At 44.1% G+C, this 13,379-nt stretch overlaps 2 protein-coding genes across 2 annotated transcripts in view; one reads left to right on the top strand and one right to left on the bottom strand.

Annotated features, from left to right (window-relative positions):
- The window catches only part of CACNA2D3 (calcium voltage-gated channel auxiliary subunit alpha2delta 3), a 1,089,703-nt gene that overhangs the window by 916,832 nt on the left and 159,492 nt on the right, over positions 1-13,379 (top strand). The window lies entirely within an intron of this gene.
- Positions 7,670-13,379, bottom strand: part of LRTM1 (leucine rich repeats and transmembrane domains 1) — a 10,114-nt gene continuing 4,404 nt past the window's right edge. The window contains exon 3 of the mRNA XM_069084368.1: positions 7,670-8,313. Within this exon, the coding sequence (XP_068940469.1) occupies positions 7,877-8,313 (437 nt within the window). The 3' untranslated portion in view covers positions 7,670-7,876. The remainder of the gene's footprint in view (positions 8,314-13,379) is intronic.

Below are 13,379 nucleotides of genomic sequence, written 5' to 3'. Positions count from 1 at the left end.
TCCAAGGCTAAGCAGAATAAATCTTGCCCCTCTTACCAGGGATAGTTTTTCAGTGCTTGAAGACAGTTCCATTGTCTTCCCTGAGTCTCCTCTTCACAAGACAAATGGTCACTAGTTCCTTCATTCACCTCTCCTGTGGTGTGATCTCATGAGGGTAACCCATCTCCTTAGTTTCTCCCCTGAATGTTTTCTAGCTAATTGATCAACTTTCTAAATATGGTGAGCACCCTACTGCCAATGGCAGAGCCAAATATATGACTTCTCTTCAAAAGATGCACAGTACGACCACATCTGCCTACAAACATGGCCACTTCAGATGAAGGAATAGATGGAATTGAGTCTCTTCCTTCCATGACCAATGAAAAGGGAGATTTCAGATCCCATGGGATCTAATGAAGCCATTCATCTTTCTAGGAGAAATCACATAACAATGATGATGATGGCGGTGGTGATGATGATGGTGATGTGGTGATGGTGGTGACAGTGATGATGAGCTTTAAATAAGTATCATTTATATAGATCTTTATCATTCACAAAACATTTTACAGATATTAACTCATTTTATCCTCATCATAACTTTGGGAGATAGCTTGTTATTATTCCTATTTTGCAGTTAAGGAAATTGAGGCAGAAAGAGATTAATTTGCTTCCTCAGGGTCACACAGTATCTGAGGCAGATTTGATCTCACTTCTTCCGAGCTCCAGGGCCAGCATGAGCCAGCTGCAGAAGAGCAGATGATCTGAAAAGACTGGTGCTCTGCTTCCAAATCTGTCACAGACTAGCAGTTCATCAAATGATTTAGGGATTCTTCATTTTGCTCTGCTATCCATGTGACCTTGACCAAGGCAATCCCCATTTAGGGCCTGGATTTCCCCATCCACTAAAGGAAGGATGTCAATAACTCTTCCACTTCTAAATCTTGAATCCTCTAAATCTCTTTTCCCAGTCTCCTCTCTGCCTCTGTGGTTAGTAAGGTCAGGTTGTTTATATTTGCCACATTTCGGGGTTCTCGGGAGGTGAAAGTTGCTGATCCAACAATTTACCATTCCCCCAAAATATCCGTTGGTTCCTTGACTGTACCAAGCTGTTGTGAGATTCTTGGCTGCCTCTCCTCCTCTTCCCATCCCTCCCAGTGCTTCATTCCTGGAAGATTACCCTCCCAGGCATTGCTGATATGCCCCCTTTCCCATAGGTTCCTTCTAAAGCACCAGCCAGGACCCTCCTTGTGTTTGAACTTTGACACCCAAACAGTTACCATTATTTGATCACAGTTTACCTCTAACCTGAAAAGACACAACAGAACAAGAAGGAAACCAGCCACATTGCCATGCTGTCTATCTATAGACAAGTTCTTAGATTTCAGAGAAAAGAAACCCCAAATGTCACCAATCAGCAACCTAGCTTGGGCTCTGAGATACCTGGAAATCTAATCACAATCTGGCAAAGCCAAGGCCCTAAGTGCAAGGATTCCACCAGGCAACCCAAGAGCACGGAGACATGGAATTAGGAGGGCTGCTTCAAGGGCCTGCCTCAGCCATGCAGTGGCAACTGAGGAAGTAAAGAAATCTGAGCCTCAGTTTCTTCACCTGTTAAAAAACATGATAATGTTGCCCACATCCCAGGGTTATTGTTAACACATCTCAAAGGGGAAGCTTGAAACCCTTGATTGGGTTTTACACCACATCGGACAGTAATTGTAGGATGAATCATCTCAGTAATCTGAGTCTTTGTATCCTCCATGAAAAACAGAGATGTTAAGACCTGGGGTTTGAGTCCTGCCTCTGACATTTGCTGGCCACCTGGCCATGGAGATCACTTAGCTCTTCTGAGTATCAGTGTCCTCATCTATACACTGGGGTTAATAACACCTACAGTGCAGAGCTATTGTGACAGTGCTATTTATCACTAAATGTTTAGGACTAGAAGCAATAAGTGAGTGGCTGTTAGGCATCAGTGGAAGAAGATTCCCATGATGGGAATTTCCTCATACCAATGAAATAACAGGTCAGTACCTATTCCCACCTAGGGCCCCCCTTCAAAAATATCTTTAAATGACATGGAAATAGGAGCAATAATTATTAGCACCTCCTCTGAAAAAATCAACCCAACACTCTACTGACAAATCCACATAAGTTTCTAATAAAGTCTTATCTCATACAGTAAACTGGGAGGATTATTTAAATAAGAAGCCATTTAAAATGTATGTTGCAACTATGCAAAAATAAAAGAAGCTGAAGTTAAGTGTATGGGGAGCTTTGGCCCCTGTTCGTGCCTCTGGCATTTGAATATGTGGTTTCCTTGAAATACCAATAGAAGATTCTGGCTAAAAATATATGTTCTCATTGTCAGTCAGGATGGTGATTTACTTAATCCTTGCCCTAGTCTAGAAACCACTGAACAGTATAATCAGCATCATGCTTAGTGAAGCCTTTGGAAAAGCCCTCACATGCTTTTGGGGGAAAACAGAGTTTAGGGCTTTTTTTTTTTCTCTGTGTGTATGTGAGTTTTAATGTGTTCTCCCACCCCACCCCTCCAGGTCCATGAGAAAGAGCTTGGGGCTGGGAGGTGGGTGTGGCCTTTATCCTGGCAAATATCCCATTGACCCCACTTGAGTAGGACATAGATACATGCATATATACATACATACACATATGAACAAATATGAGTTTTATATAAATGGTGCTAAGTGAAGATGTGCTTAGGATAAAGAAAAGCACTATGAGTTCTGTTCCGTGTGTGTGTGTGTGTGTGTGTGTGTGTGTGTGTGTGTGATGCCCAGCCCTGGAGAGCTGAAAAGGACCTTAGACAGCATTATATCTGTCTCCCTCATATGAAAGCAGAAGACTCTGAAGCCCACAAAGGAGAAGCCACTTGGCCAAAGTCTCATAGCTACTTAGGTACAATGCTGCAGAACCCACTAGAATGCCAGGATTATTTCATTTTTCTTTTTGTAGACAGACCTTGGCATACATGAGGTGCTTCATAAATGCTTGCTGATTGGTTGACCAGACTGTAGATCTTTGGCTGCTGAGTCAGAGCTCTTCCTACTCCAGAGATAAAAGGACAAATCAATCCCTTGTCACGAATGGAAGTAGTGGGGGGCAGGCGGTCCAAAGAGCTAGTTTGTGAATGTAGATCCCACTGTGGATCAGGAAATCTCTTTCGCCGACATGTTTTCTATCTATTGCAGTTACTGAATTGGTTGGTGTTTTTTTTTTTTTTTAACCAAATTGGAAACAATCCTTTCCTGACCTGTAACAGATAATTACCGATTTATAACAGCTGGTATGCAATTATGTTAATTCCAGTGATAGATAAGCTATGCAGAATGCAATTTAGCCCCTTCCTTTGATATCCAAGAGGAGGAGATCTGGTTTCTGGGGGTAAGTTGGACCACTTGGGGCAATGAGGTTTCATTTTCACAGGCTTTTAAGAGGAAATCCTGGACTGAAATCACTCTCCGTTCTCAGAAGGATATTTGCACGCCCTCCTGTGCATGGAGGAAGAAAAAAGCAACCAGGCATCTTCAAGAATTTTCTCTGTTCAGACACCCAACTGAAGGAGACAGGCCGTTGCCACAGTGTTCAGGATAGTTTCCCAAATAAAAAGCTATTCAGATGCACAACTAATGAGCTAGGCTGTTTCTGAGAAAGTGACTGTAAGGGGGAAAGAGGTACAGGATGAGGGAATGGTTCTTTGGCACAAGCACCCGTTACAACTTGGCTTGAGGTGGGTGACCAAGAGTTAGAGAGAAGAATAACAGAAAGGGAAAGGAGTAGAGGGGAGAAAAGGAGAGGAGAGAGGGGGAAGGGAGTGTAAAGGAGGGGAGGAGGTTAGGAAGAAGAAAAAGGAAAAAAAGGAAAGAGGTAAGTAAAAAAAAAAGAAAAGGAAGAAAAGGGAAAGAAAACAAAGAAAATGAAAGAAGGAAGGAATGGAAAGGAGAAGGGAAGAGAAGAGAAGAGAAGAGAAGAGAAGAGAACAAAGAAATGTCCTCAAGACAAAGTTGGGGCTAAGGGTGAGAAGTGACTCCATAGTGGAATTTTCCACCTTGGAGCAAAGCTTTAAGTCAGGTCCTATCTACTGGAGCATAACCCCAATACTCTGCCTTGATTGATTCATATTTTTGCTTCTGTCAACTTTTCTCCCAATAAGTCAACAAGCCCTACTTTCTGAAGCAGTCAGTCCCCAAAGCCAAGTTCCAAAATGGAAGCTACTTTGTATAAGAGAGCTGATAAATATGCTGGCATGCAATAAGCAGCTGAAAATAATCTTGGAAGCTATGGGAAATGACTCCCTATGACCTGCTAGTCGCCAAGAAAATTTGATGGAAGTTATCATTTAAGACTCTGCAAAAATGACTTTCCTTTTCCAGTGCCACATTTTTTCAAGTTGACCGGGGCTAAGTAAACAGAGCATGAATATAATGACCAGAACCCACTTCTCTGCAGAAAAGGTCGTTGATATTTTTATCTTCGTACACATTCCCACTGCCCAAGTCTTCTTAAGGTTGTTGTGAAAGACAGATGGAAACAGAAGTGTGTTTGTGTGAGTTTGCAATGATGTTCTATACCTCCTGGGCTCCTCTCCTCCCTCCCCTCCCCTCTCCTCTCCTCAGGAAAAATATGGATGCAGGAAACAGCCCTAGGAGTTGGGGTTCCAAGGGTGTGATCAGAGGAGGGAATCCATTCCAGGCATAGAATGCCTATGAAAAGGCGTGGAAATAGGAAATGGGATGGATTTTACTAGGAATCACAAGTAGGTCACTTTGGGTAGAGAATGGATTGCATAGGGGGGAGTAATATGTGATCAGTCTGGAAAAGTGAGCTGGAGTGAGTGACATGGGGCTGTGTGAGAGTCCCATTTCTGTCTTAGTCTGTCATGTTTCCCTCAGAACCTCAGGAGTTGCCCATCATCGTAGAGCTCTTTGGTTACTCAGAGATAGGGAGGCAGGTGGACACACACACGCACACACTGCTTCCTTGTATGGCCTTTGTTGCATCATCATTTATGTACATTTATGTACATTTATGCCCTGACCATACTGGAGGCTCCCTGGGCTGGGCCCTTTTCTTCCTTTCCTGAGCAGGCCATCCTGCATATATGCTAAATGTTTTAATCCTTCACATGACCATAGAATCCAAGTTTTAGAGCTGGCACGGAGTCCACAGTCCAGCCAGCGATTGGCCAATTTCATATGTAAAGTATCCCTGCCCTTCTTATATCTAGTGGCCCTGGATTCAGGAAGCCCTCATTTTAAACTCTGTCTCTTGTCATTTACTGCATGTGTGATCCTGGGCAGGCCCCACCCTCCACAGAGGCCTTGGCTTCTTTCAGCTCTAAAAAGGGACAAAGTGAGAGGAATCCTTCCATCTTGAAATCTATGACCCCAATATCCTGTGATTTAAGTATGGAAAACGGTAGGAATAACCTGTAACAGGTTATCGTTAGCTTCACAAAAGATGATGGGGGGGAGCCCTTTTACCACCCTTAATTCTCAAGAGAAATGTTGGGCACTTTTACCGGTAAAGGCTTGATCATGCTAACAGGTGAGTAGCTCCCAGAGGTCAGGTGGGCAGCAACTCAGAGAGGACAGAAAGGCCCCTTCAAGTGGAAACCTAATATGTGAAAAGCCGGGCTTGCAAAGTGGATAATAAATCTGGAGGCAATTATGCCCCATTACAGCAGGATTCCATGAAGGCTTTCTTTAAATATCAATCTCCCCTGGTGCACTGACAATGATGATTCAATTTGCCCAAATTCAATTTGCACGGATCTTTTCCGGGCTGTGGCCATGCTATAAGGCGACTCCAGGCAGCACACCTGGATTTCTCGCTGCCCAGATGAAGGCTAGTTGGTTTCCTGGGACATGTCAATGGTCTGCAGGCTTCTGCATGGCCCCTCCTCTGCCAGAGTGTTGAAAAGCATTCCTGGGTGGCAGGGGCCAGATGCTGCCTTCTACTGGGTCCCCCCAGTGGGGTGGATGGGAGGCTGGGCTGCTGGGTGATGGCTGTCTTTCATTAGTGGGTGCAAGGATTGTTCTGTGTGTGTTTATGTGTGGGTGTGGCGGAACAAGCCCAGGGACTCTGTGGGGATCCAGATACACAAAAGTCATTATCTCCTTCCCTACCCGCCCTCAATGCATTCCTGCTGGGAGAGTTCAGAATGGAAGGTTTTAATCACCCCGTGAGTCTGGCCTCTCTGAACTGGCTGGCCCAGAATGCTGGCAGTGTTTTCCTCAGTGTTTGTTTACACGCCATTTACGCGTGCAGCAGATCACTTCCCCAAACTCTGGGCCCAGGGCCCATTATCCAGAGAGGGAGCCCTCCTTTTCCTCTGAGGCCCAGAAAACCCCAAATGGTTTTCTGATTTGGAACATTAAATATAATCTGACTCTTGTGGAAAGCGATGGCATCCCCAACTCCCAGATACTTCCATTGAATGCATAGCCCTAGCCATATCGAAAAGCCTATCACTGCTCTGCCATGAGCTTGAATGGCAGAAGCATCCAAAGTCCCATTGAATTACCAGCCTCTTCTCCAAACCCTTGGAATGGACTTTTGCTCATTCATTAATGCCTTCATCCATTCATTTTGTGCCTGACACATTCCTAGGTGCTGAAGCTACAAAACACAAGCCAAACCACTTCTACCCTCAAGGAGCTCTTAATCTAGACAGGGCAAGACAGCATGGAAATTCCCAGGTGGTTCATATAGAATCCATGTGAAGTCAACATAGTGAGCCTGGCTTGGGGGCGTCTGTGGCTGCGGAGCTCAGGAAAGGCTTCATGCAAAAGGTGCTGTTTAAGCAGAACCTTCAAGGAAAGTAGGGATTCTGAGGGAGAAGTGAAGACGCAGTGCTTTCCAAGCACAGGGGCTAGCCAATGCAAATGCTTGGAAGAGGGAGATGTAATCACATGCCCTCCATTTCCCCAAGGAGGCTTTGCTGCCTAGACTGCAGTGTGTATAAGAGTGAGTAATGTCTAAGAACTTGAGAAAGGCAGGCTGGAACTGGGGCTCATAAAATGAAAGAAGAGTTTGGATTGCCATTACAACTCTACCAGAATGTCTGTAGGTAAAGATGTCTCTATTTACATGCTGAGAGGCAGTGTGGTGGAATGGATAGAGCTTGAAGCTTGAAGTGAGGAATAATTGAGTTCAGACCCAGGCCATATAGCTGAGCCTCAGTTTCTGTATCTACAAAATGGGCAAAATCATTGCTGCAATGACTATCTCTCAGAATTCTGTGAATCTGTAATGATGTAGTTTAGGTAAAAGACTTTATGAATGTCAGGTATTATCATGACCTCCTTTGTGAGAGCCATGAAAGACAATACGGAATTGTGAAGAAACAAACCTCAGTGTTATGAGGAAACCTGTGTTCAAGTCCTGCCCATGAAATATAGTGTCTCTGTGACCTCAGACAAGTCACTTGAGCTTTCATTGTCTGTGTAATCTCTCTTAAGAGGAAAATCCTCAGACAATTTGCCAATGTGCTTTTGGTGAAGGAAGTTTCCACACCAGTAATTTACTGTTCAAATGAAATCATTGGGTTTGGATAAAAATGAGTGGAACAGAATGAAATGGAGAAAGGGCAAAGGTATTTTTTCCCTCTGTTTTCTGTGATTCTGGTCTCAAATATGATAGAATAATTTCACTATTTTTGCATGCATAGAGCACAAATAATGTCTTTATTTTGCCCATGGCATTTAAAAATTGAAACATGAATTGCTTCACATGATTAAAAAATTACAGACTATTTTTAATGAAAAAGCAAAAAGTGGCAGTAATAATGGATAGTCCCCCAGCTCTCCTCAGACACTTCTCTTCTCCCTCAAACAATGTCTCTTACTCGGGAGAAATTGTCCCCGAGAATGGTCTATGCCAGGGAGGTACCAAGTGGCGCCTTTTCTTCTCCAAACTTTCTTGGTTCATTGGCATGCCTCAAAGGCTCTCCATGGCCTTTAGCCATAACAGCTGCATAGGTGCAGCCATAAATCACAGCGCCCAACATCATCAGACACACAACTCCACACACAACTCCGGTGATAACCACCGTGGCCACGGCATGGCGGAGGTTGACTGGCCGGGCCTTGGGTTTGAGTTCACAGTCTGATTGGCTTTTGTCTACCTGTTCTTGGCGCTGGCTGGGATGTGGCCTATCCTGCTGGGCAGTGTCAGGGAGCTGTGTTTCGATGGGTGCCCCATTCCCAAGAAGAGGGAGGCATGTATTGTAGAGTTCATATGGAATTTTAAGGAGGTCTTTCCCTTTCCAGATGTCTGGGGACGAGCAGATAACTCCATCAGTTATTCCACCTTTAAAATCAAAGAATGAGCATGGTCAGTCTTGGAAATCACTCATTCAGCAATCAATTACTATTATGAGATGTCAGGCACTGTATGAGACCCCGAGGATCCACAAAAAGGAAATGTCTTTTCCTTAAGTAGCTCACAGGAGATATCCACTTAAGCAGCAGGAAAACAAAATGCTTTTTTGGGGGGAGGAGCAGGAGATGGAATGAACCGAGCCTGTTGGAGAAGGGAGGCCCTTGAGTTCAGCTTTCAAAGGTCTAGATTCGAAGAGGTTCAGGTGAGCAAGAGAATGTTCCAGTCTCCAGGGACAGCTCCCTGGATTCAACTACAGACCAAGAGGCAAACCCAAGTCAGAGGCAGATGGAATTTGTCAAATGCTTTGGGTAGTATTGTTTATTTCCAGTGAAAGATATTGACTTCTTTCTTTTAGGATGTGAGTGTTTCTCAAGTGTCGGAATATAGAAAATATGAGATGTTAAAGAAACAATCCCTTTCCCCAATTTACTGGTTCCAAGCTTACCTTGACCTTAGAAATGTATCAGGAACAAAAGAATATGGACATAGTTGAGAAAGAGTCAGTGAATTTGTGGGGGAAAAATGCTGTCTTATCACCAAGGAAACACCCAATGTCTCCAAATCACAAAATGACATTTTTGTACAAAATGTAATAATAGCAATAACTGATGTCTAGATAGTGCTTTAAAGTATACCAAGGGCTTTGCACACAGTATCCCACCTGATCCTCATAATGGCCCCAGGAGGTAGGCATTTTTAGGACCTTCATTTTACAGATAAGGAAACTAAAGTAGGCAGAAACTTAGGAACTTAGCCAACATCAGATAGGAGGGACATGCTCCAGGATTTGAACTCAGATCTTAAACACTCCAGCTCTGATACTAGCTGGTAAGCCTTATCATTCTTCACTGCTTGATGTCATGTGCCCATCACAAAGACTTCTGTGGATCCTCAGGACTTTTGGGAACTTTCAAATTGCAACTAAAGAAGGGCCCACTTTTCATAAGAGCCTACTAATATTGTTTTAGTGCCTGGTATGGATTCTCATTGCTATTAGGCTGTCAAGTCAAGAAACACCAAATTTTTTCAGCGGCAAAATTAGAGGGAAAACAAAACAAACAAAAAACAACCCCCCACTTCCAAAACAAAACAAAACAAAACCAAACCAAACCTCCCAAAACCAAAAACATTGGGTTTGTAACCAGACAACCTAGACTAGGATCCTGGTTTTGCCAGTTGTCACTGATGACCTTGGATAATTTATGCCCTTTTTGAGCATTTCTTCATTTATTAAATGAGCTAGATGACCCTCAAATTTCCTCTGAATTCTAATCCTGTCACCCCATGATTTGACCCTCCTCTAGGTTCAAGCCCTGTCTTCAACATTTTCAAGTTTGGACCCTGAATAAGTCACTCAATTCTAGAGTCCCAAAGACCCCTGGGACTTATCACCTAAGTGAAGGAGGTTCTGAATCTATGCTGGTGACCAAATTTCCCATAGTGGGACATGGTGTCCCAGGCTGTAGAAATGAAGGTATTTCTTTTTATTTGGATGAATAAATCATGCAATCTTCTCTGGGAATAAAAACATAAATGTGGTAACACAGTCACAAAAGCTTTGTAACTTTTTTTTTTTAATTTTGCATTATCTTCCATCATTAGACATTTACCTGAGCACTTCAGGTAGATCAGAATGGGTGTGCGGTATGGTGGCCAGCCCTAGCCCTAATCTTAGTGGGCTTGGTCATGGGAGGGCTAGATCTGAGACCTGACTGCCACCCACTCTGGGCCCTGGGCGAGGCTCTCACCTGGAATCTCTTTAGGGGTCCTTCTGGTTGGAACCTCCTGTGATCTAGTATTGCTCTTGATATCATTATCGTTCCCAGTTGGTAGACAAGTCAATTGACACCCAAGCTGGCCTACAACTGGTTTCATGAGCTATGCCCATGGGTTCTCCCTCTTGCTCCACTTTGCTTATTTCCATGCCCTCTTGCCTCCCAAGGCCAGCCAGTGAATCTGAAATCCTAAATCAGTACTCAGTGAACATGGCAATAGGCAGCCAGGTTACTTCAAGGAAGGGACATTGACCAAAGGCGTTTTTCTCCACCTACAATGTAAAATTTTGTGATTCTATTATTCTCCCTTTTCAGTATTTTATCTGATTTCCCTTCCCTTGTCCTCCGTTCCCCATTCCTTCCTCCTATTTACTTTTGCATCACGTTCTCTCTTCTCTTCCTTTACTTTCCCTCCCCTCCTGTGTCCTCTGGTCTAAGCTTCTCTCCTCCCCTCCCCTCCCCTCCCCTCTACCCTCCCCTCTCCTCTCCTCTCTCCTCTGCCTCACTTTCCTCAATCTCCTCTTTCCTGCTTTTTTTTTCTTTTTCTTTCCTCTCCCTATTCCTTTCTTTCTCTTTTATCTTTCTTTCACTCTCTTCCTTTTCCCTTCCCTCCTCTTTCTTCTGCTATCCACCCTCTCCCTTCCTTTCTCTCCCCTCGCTCCTCCTTTCTTGCATGTCTGTGTCATTAAAGCAGGTGGTGCAACCACCAGATTATCTTTATCAGGGTTGACTAGCCCTGATAATTGCAGATGAAGCTTGTGCTAAGCCTGAGATGGAGGTTTATAGATACTCCAACTGACCCAGAGAAACTGGGCACCAGAGAGCTAAGTGCAACGCTGTGCACCCCCAGTCAAAGTTCCCTGGACCCACAGGGGCCCCAGGAGGTTTGCTGAGAGCCTCTGTCTTAAAACTCAAAGTCCAGAGTCTTCTTATTTTTCTAATGACACGAGAAACTAAAGGTCCACAGCGATCTCCGAGTTCCCTGGCAGGGCAAGCTTTTCTGAGAACAGGCAAGGATATTGTTCGATTGCCTCTAAATCTGAATAGTCCAGGGTGTATCTTGATATCAAGTCAGAAGGATAGAACTTAGAATTCTGTTCTGTTGTCTTGTTTGAATTTCAAATTCCACACTCTATGGTGATGTCCTAGTTCATTCCAGGATTCCTCCTGTTCAGAAAGAGTGAATAGGCTCAAGTTGCAGAGACAGGTTGACATGAACATGAAGACTGCAGACCAGGTGCTCCCCTTGGAAATTTATGTAACTGTGAAAGGAGCTGGAACAAGTGAGCAGGGATGAGAGGAGGCAGGGGGCACTTCACTTGGCACAAGGCAGTGAATGGGACCCAAGTACCTTCCACAATGCTTTAAGCTTTCCATCATGATGGACAAGCAACTTTTGGGGCCCAGAGGCACGGCCTGAAGCAGAGCAAGTGAACTAAAGGTGTAATTGGTGCACTATAAATATGTCTTGGGGCAGAGCCCCAGTCACCCCACCCTGGTTACATCTTTGCAATGTACTCAAAGCTCTTTGAAGTTTTCCTCCTCTTCCAGTCCCTCACATACTTAGGGGTGGGAGGGAATTTAGTGGTCTCCTAAGTTCTCTAGCTCATCTCCCTCATTTTACAGATGAGGATGCTAGGCCCAGAGAAGACAAGTGAGTTGGGCAAAGTGAGTCAGGAAGCCAGTGTTGAGTAAGGATGGGAACCCAGACTATCTGATTCCCAATGTGGCCCTCTGGCAGCTACGTCTGCTCGTCCACCCAAACCCAAAACCATGTGCTGGATTTTCTATTATATTTGACATCTCCCATCTGCCTGCTGTGACACCCTGCAATATGTCTCCATACCTCCATTGTTCTTACTAATCATGTTTTTACAATAAAGCCAGTTCCCAGAAAGCATGATCTTCACTAAAAGAAATATTGCTATGTGCTTGTCAAAGTCTATACTTAGATGACGAGGTTTTGAGTGAGTTCACCTTTGTATCATAGAATTTAGAGCTGGTAAGGATCTTCTAGAAGCTCTAACCCCCTCATTTTTGCAGAAAAGGAAACTGAGGCCCAAGAGAGTAAAATGATTTTCCCAAGGTCATACAAGTAGTTAAGAGCAGACTTAGGGTGCACATTCAGGTCCTCTGACTTCAGGCCCCAGTGTTCTTTCCATGCTGCTATAGCACCTCTGATTCACTGAAATGAGATTTCATTCAGTAGCCTTTGTTCACAACTGTTAGATCGGTCCTTATTAACAAAAACAACATTGTCAGCAGCAACTACAATGACAACTCACTCAGAAGAATCTTTGCCTCCTTATAAGCAAATCTGATATCAGCTTGTCACCTGGGAGTAGGAATCCATGGTGAATTCTACAGCTCTCTGATCCCCAAAGTCCATGTAGGATAATGACCTCCCAAAGCTCTCACTGCCAAGTTAAAACAGAAGCATGTCTGTCAGTACTAGCAGCTAGAGTTGTTACTGCATGAACAGGGGGAGTTCCTAGGGGAGTCACTCTTCCCACCTCTGTGGGCCAGCATCTTCACTGCAGCTTATAGTCTTATAGGATTGTTCTGGGCACTTAGAGGTTAAGTGACTTGTCCAGTCAGCCTGTGTGAGCAGCAAGACTTGAACACAGTCTTCCTCCCTTTAAGGGCAGTTATTTATCCATCATATCCCACTGCCTCTCATGTACATGTCTGGCTGCTTATCTGCCTGTCTTATGTGAATGTACTAAAAGAATATATAAGAGAATAGACTTGGAGATAGATGAAATCTTAGATCAAAGAGGGAAAGTATTTGTTATTAAGCTGTTGCCATATGACAAGCATTCACTTCATTCAAACTTCCTGGCTGTATACAAACCTAGAAACTTAACTCTGGGCTCAGGGAGATTAAACAGCTTTACACAATCATCAAGTCGAATGGGAAGGGAACTCAGGCCATTTTGTCTAAGCCATAACTCAAGAATCCTTTCTATAATAAACTTTCCTGAAAATTGGACAACCAGCTTTGCTTGACCACTTCAGTGGGTGTGAGTTCACTGCCATCAAAGGCAGCCCATGCTTCTTTTGGACATTTTTAATGGTTCAGAAATTTCCCTTCCCTGTCCTTCCCTGTCTCCCTTCCCTTCCCTGTCCTTCCCTGTCCTTCCCTTCCCTGTCCTTCCCTTCCCTTCCCTATCCTTCCCTTCCCTTCCCTTCCCTGTCCTTCCCTTCCCTTCCCTGTCC

This window comes from Petaurus breviceps, unplaced genomic scaffold (assembly GCF_028583685.1).
Source record: "Petaurus breviceps papuanus isolate PSGF00001 unplaced genomic scaffold, PetGlider_PUasm1.0 174, whole genome shotgun sequence".
Taxonomy (NCBI): Eukaryota; Metazoa; Chordata; class Mammalia; order Diprotodontia; family Petauridae; genus Petaurus; species Petaurus breviceps.
Note: the sequence above shows the minus strand (reverse complement) of the source record. Positions and strands in the feature narration are given on the sequence as shown.